We start from the raw sequence: 21787 nt of genomic DNA on the forward strand, positions 1-21787 counted from the left end.
TTGTGACCATACTCAACCAGTTCTGTGAGCATCCTGATTACTGTGCATCTGATAAGTTATCTATCTCTTCCTCACTTACTTGCATTTTTTCTGGAGCTTTGATCTGTTCTTTCATTTGGGCCATGTTTCTTTGTTTTGGCCACCTGCTATACAGTAAGGGGCGGAGCCTTAGGTGTTCACCTGGGTAGGGCAGCCCATGCCCCCATGTTGTGGTGCTGTATGTGGGGGACAAATCCGAGAGGGAACAATGCTGCTTGCTCAACTCTCGGCTAGCTTTCAGTCACTTCCTCTACTACCCACAATCAAATTGAGCCCTTCTGGTGCTGATTCCCAGGTCAGTGGGTTTGTGTACATTCTAGGACCCTGTGGGTCTCTCCAATGAACTCTCTTGTGAGGCTGGGAGTTTCTCCTGCCTCCTCAACCCCCACAGGTTTTTACGGCCAGAGGTTTTGAGGCTTTATTTCCCCACATTGGAAACCTGGGTTGCGTGGTCTGTCTCGCTCCCCAGTTGTTCCTCCCAGTTTATCTGCAAACAAATGTGGGACTGCCCAGTCTGCCAGTCGCTGCCCTGCCCCTACTGGTCCTCCAGCCACCTTGCCGTGAGTCCTGTCGACCCCAGATGCCTGTCTTCTCCCCTCCTATTGGTCTGAATGAATGTTTCTCCTTTAACTCCTTAGTTGTCAGACTTTGATGCAGTTCAATTTTCTGGCAGTTCTGGTTATTTTTTGTTTTTAAATTTGTTGTTGTCTTTTTGGTTGTGTGAGGAGGCAAAGTTGATCTACCTATGCCTCCATCTTCTCTTAAAATTGAAATAAAGAGAAAACAATAGTGGGCCCTAGGAGTGGTCAGGGAAAGGTTTATGAAGGCCACAGGGATTGAATTGGGCCTTTATAGCATTTCATTAGGTGGAATTCGTTTGTCTTATTCTTATCATGTGCCAAGTGCATTTCTAAGTGTGAAAAATAGAGTAATGAGTCTGCTCTAAGTGTAAAAATAGAGCAGACGAGACCCTGCTCTCATAGAGCTTACAGCTCAGGGGTGGAGGAGGGAGACAGAAAATAAACACGTTAGTAAGATTATTCCACTCAGTGTTAAATTTGAGGGAGGCAATTAAAAAACAATGTTAGAATGATGGGGGTGCAGCTGCTGGTGAGGCATTATTTTGGGTTGTTAGAAAATCATCTCAGAAGAAGTGACACTTGAATGAAACCTGAGTGTTAGGAAGGAGCTGGCCACGCAGCAGTTCGTGGAAAGGTGGACAAACCCATAAAAATGGAAGGATGCATCCTATGGGGTTTATTCATCAAAGCGCTGCGCCCTGCAAGAGCATGGGTGGATCGGAGGCTGAAAGCTGTAGGTTAGTGCCAAGTTATAGAGGGTCTTGGGTGTCGGAAAAGGGCAAGAATAAGGACTGTTTCTTTGCATGTATCGGGATGAGAAGTTAGAAGGGAGAAGAAAACCCTGGATGAGTGTAGTCATGGAAGTTTAAGGAGGCTTCTGTGGTTGGGCTGTTGAAGTCTCATTCACGTGACCTATGATGAGGGATACCCAAATAATATAATGTCCCCACCACTTCCTGTTTAGAGTGTAGTCTAAAGTGAGGCATACATGGAGCTCAGTGGACTAATCGGGGGGACAGAGGACAACTGTCCTATAAATGAGATAGTGGAGACCTTGACAAAGGTAAGCTACAATCCAGTGTATTTACACCAAGGTAATGTTTTCTAAGTCAGGTGGGATGTAACAGTTTCCTTTTGTGACAATTCCCCTTGGAACCAAAAACTCACAGTGTTTTTATTAATGTAAAAGAACAGTACTGATGCTGTAAAATGTTTATTTTTTTATGAAAGGAAAGAAGAAAGTTAGAGTTAGGGTTTGATCCAGTCCAGGTTGATAAAAAGAGGTGTGTTTACAGGCTCATGTTTGGAATAACTGTATATGATTTACTAAAGGAGAATTTTCCCCAAATGTTGATATAATTCTCTAGGGAAATGTGTTCGGGCACTGAAAGGATTCCTGGCCGTGATGGGAAACACGGGGATGGGGAATGCCACTTGCTCTCTTTTGAGGTTGATTCTGTCGTGTGTAGTCTTTACATCCTATTAAATATTTGAAAGATAAACTGATACAAGAATGATTTGCTGAGGCCCACAACTCTCCCTTTTAAAACCTTAGCTCAGTGTACACATGGAAGGGATGGGGGAGTAAGATAAAAGCATTATAAATGTGAGGTTAACTGAATTCAAATAGAAGGTTCTCCCAAGTTATTGCATTCCTTAGAAAATAAATACATTGTGCATATGGTTAAGATTGATCAAAAAAGCGTTCTGTATGCCAGTGATTACATTCCCATCTGTGATTAAGGTTTTCTGTCTGCATCTGGTTTTCACATTATATTTCTGTAACAAGAATCTTTTATATAGCAGAGTTCCCTTTCTGTATTTTCTATTAGCTGCAGCTTGAACTACTGCGCGGATCGCAGATTTACACATGTGGTTTTCATTACTTCATACCATTGAGAAAAAGTAATATTTGTTTGGGAATGTATGTTTTCCACAATTTCCATGGCAATATAACATGTTGAGCCTTTTTAATAATGCTCTTGTAGAGCTACAAATTGTTTGAGGCATTCTACTCTTGCTGTAGTTTAAACTTGTCTCAGTACGCTCCCTGAATAATCAGGTTTTACAAATTGGAGGGCTGAGAATCCAAATGAAGCAATTACTAAAGGTAGAGAAATTTACTCTCGTTTGAATGTGACACAGACTTTAGTGTGGAGTAAGTATCACAAATGTCTGGATGTATATTTCGTAGTGCTCATTACCATTACTCATTATTTCCTATTGGAAGATAATTTAATGTGTGGGATGTATAAAGCACATACATAATACTCCAAAGTTATTATTTGGAAAAATGTAAACGTTAGTGCTGTCTCTTTCTCTCTGTTTTGAGTTACCCTATTGATTGTGATATAATGTCTTCTCTGTGTAAAGTAGTTAAGGAGGGGAAATTCTCATGGGTAACTTTAGGTTTACATTGTGTATTATTTGAATGTATGTTTGTATGCCATGTTAACATGGAAGAATTTAGGAACATGCACATTTAAAATACTTTGTAACACTATCTTCCCGCCAACTTTTTCTCCATTCACTTCAGAATACTCTGATTAAAACAGACATAAGTAAAAGTAAAAAGTGAGGCAGTATTTTTCTATCTTAGAGGATCATTTATAATGAGACATTTATCTTTTAAAAGATGTTTGTTGCTATAGTAATTTTGTGCACCTAACACTGAGGCCACAGCACCGTTTTTATTACTGAGCCCTGATGTCAGTCTGGCACTGAGCAGCCATGAGAAGGAGGAACTAGACTGAGACTCTGGGGGTGGACTCAGCTCTGCCCCCTTTGGTTGTTCAGTGGAGATGATGAGCTGTGGCCCACACGGAGGCATGGACCTCCTTTTCCAGGCCACCTGATACCTTTTTTGTTGATGGTTGCTAAAGCACAATATATTATCAAATATCATGATTGAAACTAAGAAAAGAACCCATTTTCTTTTTTTTCCCAATAACATTTATTCTCTATGCCATGTTTATACCTTGGAATAGAAATATTGGAAATAATAGGATTGTGTAGAAAATCCCTCATTTTCATTTCCAGACATAATTATGTTTGATATCTAGATGTATTTGCTTCCAGTCTCCCCTCCTCGCACTCTCCCCCCCACCCCAGTATTTGAAAATGTATATATGTGTATGTGTATCTAGGTATCTTGGTCATTTTCTTCCTGAAACTTAGGATTCATGGTAAACCAAACGTTTCCCAGATCCAGCTGACGGTCTTTGGTGATCTTTGCTGAGCTTCAAGACAATTTCCAATTAAGAAATACCTAGTACAGTATTGTATTTTTGCTAAACATTGCTTCCTTGATTTTTGCCATAAAGAATGAGAAACAACTGACTTCCAGGCACGGCGGTGGAAGTCTAGACCTGACCCAGAACTCCTGGCTTCTACCCAGTAATAATACCATCTCCTATTTTATTGCATTAATAAATCATATTAATATGTGCAAACACATTTTAGGATTTTTACTCACAAAAAGATGAGAAACAGCTGAGGGCAGAGTCATAATGTGGCATATAAAGGGTAATGATTTAAAAAAAATAGAATCTGCGTAGATATGTGTGTATATATATATCAGAGTATATTCACTAATTTTAATTTTTAGAGCGTAGTTTGGTCTCTTAAAAAATAATAGAAACAGCCTTAGTAATATTTTTTCAGACTTTTATAAATCTTTATTGTTTTGTATTTATTTAGTTCCTACCTCATGTGCATATGACTGTGCTAGATTGTATGAACTCAGTAGTGATACTTTTTCTATTCATAGTAGTGGTAGTAATCGCAATAGGTGAGTAATAGGTGTTCAATAAATATTTGAGAATGAATGAGTGAATTCTAAATTTTCCAAATCTAGCCTGAAAATGAGAATATTAGAATTGCTCTAGGAAAAAAGAAAGGGATAGAAGTTTGTTCATTTGGTAAAATGATTCACCAATAACTGTTGTTACTAATATTTTTAAACTAGTTGATTATATAATGATTATTTATTACTATTATTAGTAGATTTAGACTATTTTAGTTAATAATACCAGTGTTTAAATTTCAGAACAGTGAAACCATATGGACACCACTTTGTTTTAAACAGGATTTAATTTGCATGTGAAAATTCCAAAATATAAAATAACAACAGGTCTCAAAGCATTGTCTGAAGAAATCATAATTTCTGACAGATTATTTTAATTTTTTGTCAAAGCAGGTAAAATCTGACAGTCGTCTAAGGTACTGATGTACATGTGATTAACACCAATCTAAAGAAAGAGCGCTTGTCAGGTTCAGAATGAATCCAGCTTTGAGTCAGATGATTGGGGAATTCAGGGTCCTTTAGAGAAGTCATAAGAACTGAGAAAATGGGGACTGTTTTGGAATCTTCTGAAATTTTGAAAAGCTTGTGTTTGTTTCTTAAAACAATCAAACAGACTGGTCTAGTGTTATCTTGTAAGTAGATGGGTGCTACTTCAGACTGGTTGTGATATGTGCGTTTTTTTTTTCCCCCTTTGTTGTTGTCAATAGAAAAGATTGATCTCTGGGCTGGTGAACATAATATCTGTCCCAGTCAGAAAAGGAGAGAGGAGATTAGCAGAGCGATTGGTGGAGAATGATATCTGTCAAAAGAAACACTTGGAGAGCACTGAGTTTAGTAATAGGTGACTGCCGGAAAAAAGGGAACTTTGAATATTGTCAAGGTAAGGAACAGATAAATATTTTGATTTTGCAATTTACTTATGTGCCAAAAAAAATCAATCTATTATTTTTCCCAATGAATTATAATTGTGAAGATTTTCTTTTCTTTTTCTTATTTTTTCTAGTGCCTGTTGATACACAGTTTGTATTGTATATTTAAAGAAATTGTTTTTGACGCGGATAACAGTGTGGTGATTGCCAGGTGGGGGGTTGGGGGCAAGTGAGGAGGGCAAAGAGGGGATGCATGGTGATGGGCAGAGACTTGACTTGGGCTGGTGAACACGCAGTACGGTATACAGATGTGTTGTAGAATTGTGCACCTGGAACCTACATAATGAACTGCTGTCAGCCCAATCAATTCAATCAAAAGGAAAAATAAGAAGTAAAAATTTGTTTTTGAAATTTTGGCATGCGAGTTTGGGTGGGGATCAGTCCGCCTTTTTGTGGGGGCTCTTGTTTGATAGCTTTTGGTCTGCAGACATCACATGATGAAGTCCCGAATCTCGTCACCCTCTCCTTGTTGCAGTGCATCTTGGCCATGTTTCATCGTACATCTGTCATAAGCTGAGCAGTACTTGGAGTTAAAGAGTAAAAGCTATGCCATGATTTCTGTGTTTATTGTAACTAGAGATGGTGTTTTCTGAAACAGTTTGTTGATGAAAGAGGGGAATAAGCATTTTTCTATTTATTATTTCTTATTGACTTGGATTTTTGAAAACTTTTTTTGCTGAATGTAACTTCCTAAACAGAATTCATGTCAGAGGGCACATTTAAAAAAAAAAAAAGATGACATCTAACTTTAGGAAAACAGCAAATATAAACTAAGTGCATTGCCATTTGGCAGGAGACTTCTTAAAGTCTACAACATTTGCACATTAAGGAGAACCCTGAATTAGGGACTCCAGGGCGTTGATGTCTCCTGTAGCCAGCTCTGTTTTCAGGTGTAGTGGACTTCGGCATAGGCACAGATGAATAAAGATAAATTGGCAAGAAAAAACAGAGTTAACACAAATGTTATGTGCTACTGGCTGGCACTCTAGTGACTGGAAAGTGATTTGGGGGATAGGTTTTTGAAGCTCTGTGCCTGACTACCTAAATAGGAAAAGACTCGCAGTTCACTTACGGGCCTATTCTTGAAGTCCCCAGGAGGTGTTGGCAAATGAGGGAGTTTTTGTGTTTGAAAGACCAGAGAAAATGAAATAATTTCTTGTATAATTATAGACTCCTTTCAGGTAGCCTAAATCCCAATTTAGTTACTCTGACTGTATTTCTCTTTCTTTCCTTTCCCCTTCTTCATATTATGATGATGTTATTCCAGTGTAATTAGAGACAAATTTGAAAGAGAAGGCAAGGAATTAAACTTTATTAAGTAGTTGAGACATTTCTTACCTCTGCTTCTATCTTCTTATGTATTATTACTAAAAATTAATTTCCTGAGAACTCAAATCTTGGTTGATTAGATTTCTAAAGTCCAGCATAGAAAGATTGTCTTACTGTTAAAGAAACAAACTAGTAATGATAACAACCATCACCTCAACCACCCTTGCTTTAGAATTGTCTTCTTGTCATCTTCCATCAGAAGAAGGTGCTTGTTTAGAAGAGGATATAACTTTTGCCTTTCTGCCTTACATACCTTTATGGGTGTTCTTAGTGTTATGGTAAAATATCTAAGGTATAGATTACCTATTGAGAACAATGTAGTATTTAAAGGCTTGGGCCTATGTTCCAGATATTGTAAAGTCATGGTCTTCATCCCCCCCTCCCATTACCATCATATTCTCTTCTAGTCCTGTGTGCATATCTGGGCTCCTGGCAGTGGAGCATCGCAGCATGGAAAATCCATATTGAAAGCAAAAATGCATGACAAGGACACGAATTTTAAAGCAGCCTAATGCCTGTTATTTGTTATAATATGCAAATGCCCAACCCCCAGCATCATGTATCAGAAACACCACACTGAGTTTCTTCCCTCTCTTTCCCATACCCACATGTGATTCATTCTTTAGAAAGGTGTGCATGCACACACACGCAGAAAGACAGACACTTGTGTTGGCCTATTTTATAACTGTTTGCTTTCTTTTTTTTATTGGCAAAAAAGTACTCCTTTTCTTCTTCCTTTTTGTCATAGTAATGGGTGTAATGGGGTTCAGACTCAAGTTGGCCCAAGAAGTAGAAAACAGAAATCACATACTTTTAATTTGCAAACACCTGGAACCTGTGGGGTTCCTGGGGTTGTAATTTGGAAGCAGAAAAAGCAGAGACTCTATGAAGTTGAACAGTTGGGGCTGTAAGGAAGAATGGCCTGAAGTGGCACCAGAGAGACTGTGGAGAGTTTGAAGTCAGATGGAAGTCACCAGGAGACAGACCTGCTTCTGTTGGGAGGCCAGAGGGGAAATGATCCTGAGGGACAGCCACTAGCGTAGGTGGAAGCTGATAAAGGCAAAACCCTAATATGTTTCCCACCGGCGTTTTAAATCATACCCCAAATATGCACAGCACTTGGTGCTCCAGAAGGAGGTTTGAAGCTGTTCTCCTGTAGTGCCTGCCGTTGTGGGGAGTGGGGGGGTTGGGGCAGCGAGGGTGTGTCCAGCCAGAGGAGCTTCATTCAATAGACCATTCAGGAAAATACTGTGAAGAGCCCAATGTTTGGCATACTAAAAAAAGGATCCATTGGCTGTCTAAAAGATGCAAGGGGAATAGCATGGGAGGCAATTTTGACAGAGGAAACTTGTTGCCAAGTAGTAGTATTTATGTTCTTATCACAGGATGGGATAGTTGTGTTTCACAGGTTTATAGAAATGTGTGTGTTTCAAAAGCCACATTTGTATTTTTAAAAAGGGTGATTTTTAAAAAGTAATTTAGATGATGTTGTGCACCTTCAGATATTGGCATCTTGATTAGGAAAAGAGGAAAGTTATTTTCTTGAGAAATATTGGTGTTTTTTTAGAGCAATTTGCATTTATTTTTAGTGTTTCTTGTTTGTGTTTGAGGGGTCTGATAGCATTAATGGGCTCTACCCCACATGGAGCTTTGAGCTTATTGTAGCACTGCACACTGATCCCAGGTCAATGTGATGCGTGAAATCAATTTATTTGAATCTCTTTGCCTCTATAGGAATTTGGCAGCGTGCCAGTTGTTTTCATTTAATGTTCTTTGTGTTGAACACAGACAAGCAGGCATGCTTTTGTGTTCCTCTCTCTTTTGGTCTATATCTCTTTCAGCCAATATTTTACTCCATGGATTTTGAGATGAAGGAAGCATATATTATTTATGTGATTCTAATCACTACTTAATATTTATTTTTGTGTGTGCATATAAATTATTTCACATGTGAGATATATATTAATATATAAAATATCCCTTCAAAGATTAAGAAAGTGGTACATTTGTATACAGATGTAAATAAACATAAATAAATAAATGTACCACTTTCTTAATGATGGAAGGGATTTTTTTATATTTCTGACTTTTAATGATGACTTTTTTTGTACACTAGGAAATATTTCCAGAATTTTGTTTAAATAAGACTTTTAAGGAAACATCATAGGGCATTTGCTTACCATAGTGCCCGTTATCAAAGATGAAAATAACAATATTAATGACATGATTCACCATGTGTTTTATTTGTGAACTGGACTATCAACAACAATTATTTTGGAGGGAGCCCTTTCGATTTTAAAGAATCCACACTTCAATCAAGCACACGCTAAAGAAAACAATGATTATTTTGGTATTATTTTCTTTGAATAATCCATCTTGATGAAGATACCAATGCTTTACATAGATTTGTTATATGTGAATTTTTATGAAGTTCCTGCCATTAGGGTAATTTTTTTGCTTTATAAAATTTGGAAGGTAATGACAGGGAACAGTATTCGGGGTTTTATTACAAAGAGGTTCAGACTTTCCGTGGGTGTTTTCGTTGGGAGGATTTGTTTCTGGGTCAGATTTAGAAAGAGGTGGGGAAGGAAATGAGAGAGAGTGAGAACACTCTGTTGATGCTCCAGGCAGTTCTTGTGGAAGTTGATATGCAGAACCGTGGAGCCGCTGCGTTGGGGGTCAGGCTCCTACCCAGCAGCTCTGCTTCCTTGTTTAATTACCTGAAGAGCGAAACAGTCAGCCTGCAAGTGTGTGAAAACCCAGTGTCCCTTGCAGCCACCTGGTGCTCTGACATCCTGCGAGGCCAGCCCTGCCTGTGCACCAGCGTCAGGCTGCCTCCTGCCTGGGTTCCTTTCTCTCTGCAGGCCTTGTGTGGAGGAGGGTTTGGTCAGGAATTTGGGGTTTCTGCCAGTGCTATGCCCTGTGCTCTCTCTCCTGCAGGGCTACACTAATAGATACTCTTGATTTTTTTTTTTTAAAAACAAATGGATCTAAAAATTTGGCTCTTTCATTCTACACTCTGGCCTTGCTATGAAACAATATCTTTATCAACAGCAACAGACATGTACCAGTGGAGTGATGGCCTTGGTTAACGGGATCTTATTTTCCTCATTCTTGTTGTATAATGTCCTACCTGTGCTGCTCTTTTGGGTCAGAGTCACCAGTAGTTCTAGAAGTTCAGGATGGAACCAGTAATTTTGAGGTTGTTTCTATGAGGCCGTTTTGGAAAATGAATATGTTCATAAAAATAGAATAGTTCATCTTTAAACAAAGGTGATAGAACTTTTAAGGTTGGGTTTTCTGCTTTCCTCAGAATTTGAATATGCACTTGGACATTTGCTGAGGGAAGCTGGGGGTTGATGAGAAATAATGTTCGGAAAGCAATGTGTGGCCAGTTTGAAAGTGGTATAGGATAAATATTCTGAGGGACGCTTGGAGACAGAGCTGTTTGGGAGATTCCAAGAGTATAACCAAGCTGCTGTCTTACCAAGAGGAAATCCATCAGGTTCTGTGTCCACAGGGTGGGCTGATTAAAAGTCTGAGCTGTGGGGGAGGGAGCACTGGTGGTAAGGTGTGGTGGAGGGGGCTCTCCTGCAGAGGGAGGGGGAAGCGTGGTGCAGGGATTTGGTGTTTCTGCTGACTTCATTAGGATTCCGTCATGCAACTTAAGGGCATTTATCCTTTAGATGCATGTATCTGCATCCCATTGATGGTGCTAGGGGTTATGGGCGTGCAAAGAGAGCAGCGTGTACTTTTGTGTGTGATGGGCACAGCTCCAGGGGACTGACTCCATGTTTTGCATAGAATAAAGGAACTGGACTTTGCAGGTAAGAGTGTGGTAGGAATTATTCTAAAACCTTTCCGTATTATATTTATGAAGGTAATGTCAATATTTTCTGTATTTGCATACCACTCCAGTAGAAAGTATATCAACATTTAAATAATTGGATTAGCCTGGTGCGCCTTGTGAGGAAGCTGGCATCGCCAGGATCTGTTCTGCACCCGCATAAGTAGCTCTGCATAGTGTTAAGTGTATCCTCAGGCGTGTGCATGTTTATTGACGTGTCAGCCTGTTTCATTTCTTTCATTATATTTTGCTTTTCAACATCAGTGTAAATATGAAAAAAGGAAACATAAATATATGTCAGTGTCCTTCCTTCATTGGTGTCTTCCACTGACAGACTCTGGGTTTCCCCATTTTTAAGCTCCAGTGTTTTTCTAGTTCCCGCTACCTGGAGCTTTCTTAAATGCAAGTAACATTAGCGTCATTTGTAGCATTAAGACTTGGCAGCAGAGAGTGTATAATGTGAGAAAAACTTGGAGGACTTGAAAAGTGAATGGAGAGTTATGGCTTGCAGGTGGCATTGGGAATTACAGAAGAAAATATGAACAAGAATGTGGGGTTGGTGCCCTGTGCTGAGTGTGCTAAGCATGGAGTGAAATGGCAAGGAAAAATCAGATGTATGGGGGAAGAGAGGGAGGTGAATTACTCTAGAAAAGAGAAGGGAAAAAGTTGCTTTACGAACTGTGGACTTGTGGCGATTTACCAGCAGGAATGAAAACAGGACAGTTTTGTCAGATAAAAAAGTCACAGCATTCCAAAAACTTAAAGAGTTTGGTATCTTACAATTAAGAATAGTTTTAGTGAGTCAGAGTGAGAATTGGTTTTCATACAGAGTAAGGGAACTGAGTTGAGATTTATCGATTTTAACGACTGTTCGGGACATTTCAGAATATACAGCATTACATTCTCTTGTGCCTGGTCTTGTTGGGTAGGGAGGATGGGGCATGCGTGGTGCAACTCAGTAGGGTTAGAGTGAAACGTTAATTTAAAAATTTGCACTGTTATAAAATCAAATGTATTATACCAAGTATTATTGGAACAAATAAATCATTCATTTTGGAATGCAAATTTGTAATGGAATCAATTTGTGGTAGCTAGAAGTCATTTTTGAGTAAATTTGAATTTGTTTATAAGCGTGGCAAATTAGTATGTGTGCATTTTCATTCATTTTGGAATGAAAATTTGTAATGGAATCAGTCCATGGTAGCTAAAAATCATTTTGAGTAAGTTTGAATTTGTTTATAAACTTGGCAAATTAGTATGTGTGCATAGATATTCCTAATTTGCAATGTGGAGAGATAGAAGTGGAGAGTTTGTTAGAGATAAAAGTCCTGTGGAAAAAGAATATGATGAAAAATTCTGAGATTTTATTTTATTGCTGTGTATTTGCTCCACCTGGTGGATTTTGTTGAAAGTGTTTTAATTCATGTTAATGAAAAGAATACCCTTTACACAATTTATAGGAAGATATATCTTTTGTTTTATTTTTGTTGCTGGATAAAATAGTTTAATTACTATCAAGGTCAAAACATTTATATGTCTTTGTTTAGTTTTTTCAATGCATTGAAATTAGTATATATTTGTTTTTCTGGTTCAAAATGTAACACATACTCATTTGGAAAATAGAGAAAAATAAAAGATTTGGAAAATAGACAAAAATCAAAAAAAGGAAATAAATGCCATTTATAATTACATTGCCCAGGACTGTTGCTTTATTTTTAATAACAGATGTTACTAGAAGAGGACCATTGTGCATATACATTTATTTAAAGATATGTGGAATGTTAAATACTATGCCACAGTGTGATGGTTGTTATTTTAATTATTTTGGGGCAGTTGCTCTTATAATTCCCAGGCTCCATAAAAAAAATGTTTAGCAGGAAGTGGTTTTATTCAGCTGTGTCTCTGTGTAGACAGAGATTAAAGGTACCTCACGCACTCACAGGGCTGTTCGCAGGGATGATGAGATCTGTGGTCCCTGGGTTTACACAGACTGCATTCTTTGGAAATCTTAAGGATCCAGTTGTACTTTGATCATCTTATTGTCTTCCATAGGTTATTTTTTTTCCTCCTTTAGACTGTAACAGCTCTGTAACAGAAGGTGAAGTTTTGAAAACAGTGTCTTCATATGCAAGGGATTTGGAGACCTTTTTATTGTCTTTAAAATTGTCATTCATAGTCCTCATTAGCGTTTATTGTTGCAAGCCTACAAGCAGAAAATGTGAAATTGGTATGTCATGAATAGCCCCACAGAGCTCTTGAGCCCCTCCCATCCTGCCTGCAGTGTGGTGTGGGCTGGGCTTCCAGGGAAGCTGTCCAGATGGCTGCCTGCACAGAGCAGAGATGCAGGTTTTGTCTCTGGAGCTGGGAGGAGGGAAAGTTCATTGGAGCATACGCCGGCACCCTTGCTTTTTAGCCAAACTGACTGGCCATTAGTCAGGATGGGGGGGTGGTGACACAGACACAAAGGTTTTCCATTTAGTGTTACAGCCCTTGTCAAATGGGTAAGGGATGGGTAGTTAAGGTGTCTTCTCTATTATCTGAGTGATTTTTATGGTTATAAAAAATGTGAGGAAACTAATAAATGACAACTTATTTGCAGATTTACATGCAAGTATACACTTAAGTTTGTTTTTATGGAAAAATTCTTTTATTTGAAGTGATGGAGTTGATATAGCTAGTGTTCAGCCTTGTAGATTACTAAGGAAATGTTATAATTCAAAATAGTTAAAAAATTTAACCCCTTATTGGTGCCTATGAAATAATCTATAATAAATATTAGTAAGTTTGAAGTCTGCATTTAAATAAAAAAACATTCAGACAATGCAAGTTTTAAATTTATTATAACATTTCAGAATTTCATTGAATATTAGGTATTGAAAATGAAAAGTTGGTGGAAAATAGCTGCAGTACATTGGGGTATTTTAAAGGCATTAGGACAGTTGGGAACAATTCATAATAACAAATATAGATTTTGTTATTTCTAGCATAAGATATTTTATCAAACACTTTATTTTGCACAAATGCACAAGTGCACACACTATACACTTAAATATACTAGTAAACATCTTTTCATTCAAAGTAGAGGAAATAATTTTCTCTATATTATTGAGTAGATAAAAGTATACTTGAATCCAACTTAAGAATCAAGTATATTGCTTGAAAAATTATTGATACAGCATTTTATTCTGTACACAATGAAAATGGAAAAAATATAGAGATACTGTGTTTTCAGTTTAGGAAAAAAAATATTATTTAAAAATATGTTGTGATCAGAACCTTCAAATTAGAGTTCAGAGCACGTTATTAACACATTTTAAACTGATGAAGACACAAAAATCAAAGTGACCTAAGTCATTGAGTTTGGCATGTCATAGGAGAAGGGAAGGGGTTGTGACTTCTGGCTCTGGACCTGCCACCTTGCCCCAGTAGATCAGGATTTCTTGGCACACTGGACCTGCACGCTCTCCATGGCACACTGGGCTGTGCGGCGCTTTGTCATCAGGTTGCAGATGATCCAAGCAGGGAAGCTCTTCTCCTGTGCTGTCTGGTTTAATCGCCTGTCCAGACAAGCGTCCTCTCTCCGGCATGTTTCCTCTTACTGAATTCCATCTTCCTGCCAGCGCTTAGGCCCTCTTGGACAGCCCTGAATAACTCTTTGACCCCGTGATGTTTATACATCCTTCGAATTTTTAAAATGGCAATCATGTCTCTGTTCTTGACTTGTCATTTAAGCAGCGTTCCTGTGAGCTCTTCTGTGGGCTGCTTTAAAGTTGAGGAGGCACAAATGCTTGCCAATCATTTCCCCCAAAGGAGGTATTTGAGGGAAACGGTGTGAATGTGTCTAGTTGTTTACAACAGACATTTATAGAAAGGAGTTTAACTGACAGATGATGTTCATACCTGTATGAAATATTTCAATGAACTTTTTAACTTTATTTTCTTCTCTGCGTCTGATTTCTTTGCGGTTAGCTGTGTCTTAGGTTGCAGCCTAACTACAACTGTATCCATTTGTTTTTCTTGTGGCACAATATAGTTGGATTTATCTTTGCCAGGAGACAATCTATTATGGCCTTTAATACAGTTTCAGATGTCTTTCAGGGGCAGGAACAAATTCATGTACATTTTTATTAGGCATTGTATCCATTTAATTGACTGTCACAGTGATGAGAAGCTAGGAAATCATCTAAAGGAGAGGTCCATCTCCCTTAGCCCAACAGCTCACGAGTTAGGTAGGTTTGCCCTGCCAGTGGGATGCCTTTAGAAAACACTAATAGCTTCCAGCTGGGTGGAAAATCAAAACCTTTGGGGTCTGACAAAACTAGCAGATTTGAATTTGAAAGCAGAGCTAATGCCTCCATTTTATTTTTTACCACTCGCCCATAAAACATTATTTTCCAATATGTCAACCTCATTTGGTGGCCAGTGGTCTGAAATTGAAAGTGGAACAAGCAAGTAGAGAAATCTGGACATTAGGGAGTCCGCCCTTTCAAGCTGGTGTGCCACTTTGTGGAAGAGCCTCCTCTAAGAGCAGGGGGGTCCTAATGACCATTCATCAATGCTCGTTGGCTGATCATGGAGTGCCTTCTCATTCAGTTTATCAAGTCTTGCACATAAAAAGTCAGAATAAGCCTTATTCAGCTCTGTTAAAGGCAACTAGGAGTAAAATGCTCCACTTGAACCTATTTTGCCCTTGTTTTTTCATTTTGTTAATGCAGCCCTGCTTAAATGAGTGTCTTTATTGGGTCAGTTAGAATATCTGAAACTATTAATTCTCTTGTATTGAATAGCTGGTGGCAGGCCAGAGCAGATGGGGTAGGAAAGTATTTGGTTGGGTGTATTGCTTTCAATTAGGATCAATGAGGTTTCAGCTTCTTTGAATTAACTCACTTAATACCCACTGTGTGAAGTCACAGCCTGCTAGAAGCAGGAAAGTTGAGAAGACCTGTAGAAAAGCTTTACTCAAATTCTCCTTTCCCTGGTGTAGAGAGCTTTCGTTAATTGCGGATGATGTTAATAGACTGCTAGCCCCTATTGGTTAAGTCAGGTTTTGAACACAGGCAAAATCTGTATGATAGGGTTTGTTCGTTTTGGGAACAAGTGAAAAATACCTCGGAGTAATACAATACCATAATGCCTTTCTACAGAATGATGTAAAATTATTGTCAAAACGAGTTTATGTATTTTTTCCGGAAGCTTGGCCTTCAGTTGACTAAATTTACCAGTTTGGAAAGTGGTTATTTAGATGACTTTCTTTAACAGATCACCTTAAAAATGCTCTGTTCTTAATTAAAAGACATTCCTTAACTGTGACATGGTTCTCCTGAGGACGTACATAATTGGTCAGCAATGTATTCTTTGCAATTGTTTTGAATATACTTATTTTTTTAAAATATGCTTTCTAATGGTGATGCAGGACAGTGCTTTGTACTGGAGAAAACTTTTGCACTATGTGTTTTTTCCCCATTCACTACATAAATTCATTCATCATATTATTGATCGTCTATTTTTATTATACAGTTTGGATGTTAGAGATCTTGGCTCCTATACTTTCTTTTTTTTTCTTTTCTTTTTATTCAAGGGAAAGTTATTTTTGTCTAAGTAACTGTATAGAACTGTGTGTCCAGGTTTCCATGTTCAGGGAGCACAGCCAGATAGGGTTGCTGCTTTGCTTGGCCCCACAGATTGAAGAACACGAGGCAGAAACTGGTTCCCTGGGAAGATGCTGAACTAGTCTCAGATGCACACACACTCAGGCCCTTTCTGCAATCAGACTTCTAGGTGAGAATCTCCAGGGATCCGGGTTTTGTTGACGTGGATCAATTTAAAGTGGCAATTACTGTAGTCAGATAACAGCTTAAAAAGCTTTTTTACACATAGAAAAGATACATAATCACACAGCATATGGAAGTTCAATTTTCTGAGCGATGGCTTAGCGACTTGCAGTGTACCGATATTAAGACCTAGTTTTAAAACCGGATATCATCCAGTTTTCTTAAAGTGGAATGCGTTTTTGTCCTATGATTTTCTATTTCAGAAGTGATTCACCGTGCATATCGATGAAAGGTTGGGTTTCCCGCTGTGAAAATGTTTTCTTTCTAACATAGATAAAATAGTAAAAAAAATCATTGAGTGGCTTTAAAAAAATACTCTCTTTAAAATGAAAACACACAGATTTTGGATGCTGGATTCCATAAAGGCCCTTATTGCGGGACTTAATTGATTATCACTCTCATACCTACTATAAAGCTTTCTGTCATAAGAGTGTTTGAGCTTGGTGCTTAACTGTACTGAAATCCATTACACAGAACCTCATTACAAGTGACATCTAACTAAGATGAACAAAAAGATTAGCCTCATAAATAGGGTGCAGTATACTGTTAGTGACAGAACAGAGTAATCATTATGAATTACAGTCTTTTTATAAGTTGTCTCCGACAGTGATGGATTTTTGAGGGGTGCACTAGATGAAGCAGTACTTCTCGGGTGCAGTATTTGGGGGCTGTGGAAGTTCCTACTGATTGACGCTGTTTACTAGAGATGATTTATTTTTAGGTTGTGCAGGGGGTGTTTGTGTGGGGGGGTGTGCTTTGAAACAGGTTGCGTGCACTTTTGTGAAGAAGTGTAGGAAGGGTGAGTAGGTAGAAGTCACAGTCACTGCCTATGTTTTTTGATGGGCTTTTATGATTTCTCTGAGGTGGAAAGCAGGGGGAAAATCTTACCTGACAAAGGCTAAGAGCATACAGAACGTGTAGAATAAGCAGAGGGAGACTGTGAAGGGATAGCAAGAGTTAAAGGGGATGATCCCGTCTGTCATACTCCTTGAACTTGCAGGGTTGTCAGGGGCTCCTGAGCAGAATTGTTTTTGTGTTTATAGTGGATTGAACACACATTGGAAAGGTAAAGCCTGAGGCATCTGTCTCATCATGTGCCTGCCCTGTTGTTAAAACCAATACATACAGACCTAGGGAAGATTTGCAAGTGTTGAAGTGAGGAAGAGTTTTAGAGGGAAACAGTATTTTCCTTCTGCCTGGCATTTTTGTGTGTTTAGAAAAGGCACGCAAGGCAGACAGGCGTGTGTTTCTCCTGTGAGGCAAGGATGTTTTACAAAGGACTGAAGAGGGACTGCTGAGAGGAAAATAGCTAGCTTTAGATAAAGCACTGTAACAAAGGCTTGTAGTTTTATATATCATGGTGTCCATTAAAGCTTAATAGGGAAGAGTCCATTGAACCGGGCTGGGTATGTGTTATTCATGGGAAGGATAAACATTTAAGGGTGTGCAAAAAATCAAAAATCAGGAGGACATGATTGTTCAGCTTTTGAAAAGGCTTTTTATAGTGAAGATTTTGTTTTCATTTCCCATGGATCTCTATGCAAGATAGAGGAGAGTAAGCTGGAAATGTTTGGAGCGTATCAGCGCAGGGATCACAGGGGGTTAAAAGCACACTAGTAAAATAAAAGTGGCCTGCTTCTGCTTTTATAGTGTTCTATTTTACACATACCACTGAGAAGCTGACAAAAGGAATGATTCCGATACTTCGTTCGGTGTGATAAACTGGCACTATATACAAAGTCTTATAAAGATGTTTTTATACTGTTTTGGATTTTCAGTTCAATAAACAAGCTTTGAGGTTTGTGCCTATAATTTTTTTTTTGTAATACCATTCACCATTATGAGAATATGAAGGGAAACCTTTTATTGTGAGCACTGGGAGGGGGCCAGGTCCACTTTTCATTCTTTTGGCAAAATAAGGGTTAACTTGTAACTGGATGGGGGGTTGGTGAATGAATTATTCAGCATTTAGCTTATCATTCTGCTTTTTACTTTCTGTTCTTTGGTGCTCTGGAACTTCTGAGAGAGAGAGTGGGTAAGGGGAGGCCACCGTTGCGATACTTTGCACACACATCCCTGTCATTGTTCTGCCTGAAGAGACAGGGCTGGGTTCAAGGCCACATGTGCTCCTGTCATCATCCACATTTCTGCTTCAAGTGCAACCCGGAGTGTCAGCTCTCCATCTGTCTCTGCCTGGCAGGCGCACGCGCCCAGCACCCTGCCTCGGGCTATGCCGCCCCTTCTGATGGCCCTCCTCTCTCTGCCTGCACTCATTCCAGAACAGGAGGCATGAGCTCTGCTTGCGCCTGCTTTTAGGAGACAGTCACTTTCTGTGTGGACGCTGCATTCAAGGATGCCTGGTGAGTTCGCCCTGCTCTACTTTCTCTCTCTGATTTTACCATGAAGAAAGCGTACTTTTCCTTAGGCATGGAAAACACCTTCTTCCCCATGGCATGCTGAACTGTGTGTGGGCAGGGGCTGGGGATGACAGAGGTGATCTGTCGAGGGTGGCATAAACAGGGCCATCAAAATCATGATGTGGGGGTGTAGGGTGTGGAGTCCTTCCTTTTAAAATTCGGAAGTGTGTTTTAAAAGCAGAGGGGAAACAAGCCACGTATGTTTGCCAGGGCGATTTACTTGAGTGAATTGAGCTCAAGTTAGAAGTATTGTTTCTGTTCTGGATTTTGTGACTGTCATCTGTACCTTGCGTCCTGGAAATTTCATCTGTGGAGAGAGTTTTCAGATTATGGCGGAACCCTGGGATAAGGTCTCTTTAAAATGCTGTTTATCTTAGAGAAAGTAAAGAAAGCTTTGGAACTACAAATATTTCCAGTCTTGCCCTAAATCCTTAGATGTCATAGGCAAATAATTGCCATCTGTTAATTAAAAATAAAAAAGTCTGCCGAATTACTGAAGCTGTTGTGGTTCTGGAAATTTAGTGTATGTCAGTTTCCTCTGAAAAATATTATCTTTGGAGCCTGGAGTGTTCCTGTCTGTGATTGTTGCCAGGGAAGGCTCTGCTTATGGAGAAAGCAGCCCGGGAGAAGAAGCCTGATGGGGAAGGGGTCATTTCTGCTCCTCCCAAGAACTGTCTGTGTTACCCTGTGCCTACTTTTTTATCTCCAGATAAAAAAGACAGGGCAGAGAGAGATCCTGCAGCTGGCCGAAGCGTGCAGATTATTTGGGTAGGAGAGGCAGAAGAGGCTGTGCTCGGTCAGAGTTTGTACACCTCACAGATGGTGTTTTGAAACATTATCTGCCAGTTTTCTGCAACCACAGTTGTGTGTAGGTATTGCCAGTTGTTTGAAGAATGTTTTCCCCTTTAGTATGTGTCTTGTAATTCTCACCATTAGTAATCTATGTGCAGAAAGGATGCATTTGTGACAGAGCTGCAGTTTTTCATTAGTTCAGTAGATGAGGAATGTGTGTAGATGAAATGTGGGTGTAATCAATTTACAAAAATACAATGACCAAGGTATTTAAAAGGTCATTTTAACTTCTGAAGCTCTCATCTTTATTTGTATGCATCATGCACCTAAATGTAATGTGCATTGGGTGTGTGATGTGGAATCGGTGTGAAAAAATGCATGTGTTTTTTATTTCACCAGAATATTGTAGCAGTTTCATCAGATTTTTATGTCATCATTTGAATCTTCATTGTTTTTATGCTCTTCATAAATGTGTTCAATGATCTGATTTATTTGCATTTTGAAGAATCGTGCTAAAACAAAACTCACAATAAACCAAAGACATTTGTCAGTGATAATAGGAGAAAGGGATAGTTAGGACCCTTAGGACCCCTAATTACATGGTTTTAAAGTAATCTTTAAAGCATCTTTATTGAAAATGCACTGAACTATATCTAAAGTTTTAGAATCATTGGTAAGTTTTGTTTTACTGTTGAGCTGTTAATATCTGACTGGTTCTGAAACAGTAGCCTGAGGTGTGGGCAGTGTTTCTCTCTCTCTCTCTCTCTCTCTCCCTCTCATCAGCTGTGTTAGAGAACCGTTTACTTGGATGCAGAGAATATATTAACAGCTGTGACTGTGAGCATGTGCCAGAATGGAGATACTTGAGCAGATCTGACACTTGGCTATTTTTGACACCCATCTGCACTTTTTAAACTCTACTATTGGAGGGACTGCCTCTTAATATGTTTTTAACATATTTTAGTCCATACATATGTTAATGGACAATTTTAGCCACCTGGGGCATATTTTATATTTTTATATAAGCCATTATGTGTATAAGAGTAAAAGAATGTGTTTCAGGTAATGTGCTATTGTCACTGTTTTAAAAAATTTGACTACATATTTATATAACACTATTATTATTATTATTATTATTATTATTATTATTAATGTCAGGTGTCAGAACTGGTTCCTGGTTGTATCAAACTTGAATGAACTATTCTCAGGTCTCGGACCTTTTCCAGAAAAACGGGGCTCCCTGGAAACAGATATGCACAGACTGAATTTGTTCAAAGACATACCAATCTGTGGGGGTGGGTAGGTACAGAGGTCTTTCCTGTAGGGGTTTCTAGAATTATTTCAGTTAAAACACACACGCTTTAGCTGTTGATAGCACACTGTTACCAAAATGAGCTCGGAAAAGTCCGAGGAGGCCATGCATGCTTTAAAGAAATAAATTGAACTATTTTTATGATTTCATTCAGTGTAAGGAACTGTCATTTCACTCCTGTCATTTTGTGACGGCTGGATCCCCGTGTTTAAGAAAAGGAAAATGTTTTCCTGTGGCAAGGTTGGGAGACCTGGGGCGTCATATTGTTTCAGGAGGAGACGACTCCAAGCTTTCTGAAACACTTATATTTTTATCAATCTTTATATAATATTATCAAAGAACATATGTTGACCTACAAAATGCTTTCCGACTGTTTCCTTAAAAGGACAATAAGTGAGCACAGTCCGTGTAGCCCAGAAATAGTGCTGTTCTTTCAGAAGATGGCTAATATTAGGTCAGACCACCCTTTCTCAATGGTCCTGCTCTCCAGATGTGCATGGAACTTTTTTTTTAAGTTCAAGTTTCAAAAAAAAAAAAAAGTTTGTTTTCAAAATCTGGTTTTACTTAAGACATCTCCATTCTGGAGTGCATTTCATAAATTGCCCACATATTTTTCTTAGCAGAGAACTTAACTGGCTGTAATTTTTAACACATGGCCACATCATGTGATATTTTCAAAACACTTACACATAGCTTTATGAAGGTCCCTGCAGAAATGATCCATCCTCTCACAGCCGGCCTGTTTTTTAACAGCATATCTGCATTTTCCATTTAGTAGAGTTATATATTATTAGCTTACATTTTTGGGTAGTAAAACAGTGCATTGCTGATTGTAAAACATGGACTTTATTATCTGCTGAAAATTGATTTGGCATTTATAGCCACTGTGTACTAGACTGTTTTTC

General features: G+C 38.7%; 1 protein-coding gene across 3 annotated transcripts in view; it reads left to right on the top strand.

Moving 5' to 3' along the window:
* RUNX1T1 (RUNX1 partner transcriptional co-repressor 1) overlaps positions 1-21787 on the top strand; it is a 145392-nt gene that overhangs the window by 22146 nt on the left and 101459 nt on the right. The window contains exon 2 of one of the 3 annotated variants that reach the window (XM_024572148.3): positions 5133-5305. The exons of 1 other annotated variant lie outside the window; for it this stretch is intronic. In XM_024572148.3, coding sequence (XP_024427916.1) covers positions 5218-5305 — 88 coding nt within the window. In that variant the 5' untranslated portion in view covers positions 5133-5217. Of the gene's footprint in view, positions 1-5132; positions 5306-18596; positions 18722-21787 lie in introns of those variants that run through there. One more of the 3 variants, XM_045181660.3, reaches the window with a different exon arrangement.

This window comes from Desmodus rotundus, chromosome 8 (genome assembly GCF_022682495.2).
Source record: "Desmodus rotundus isolate HL8 chromosome 8, HLdesRot8A.1, whole genome shotgun sequence".
NCBI classification, from domain to species: domain Eukaryota; kingdom Metazoa; phylum Chordata; class Mammalia; order Chiroptera; family Phyllostomidae; genus Desmodus; species Desmodus rotundus.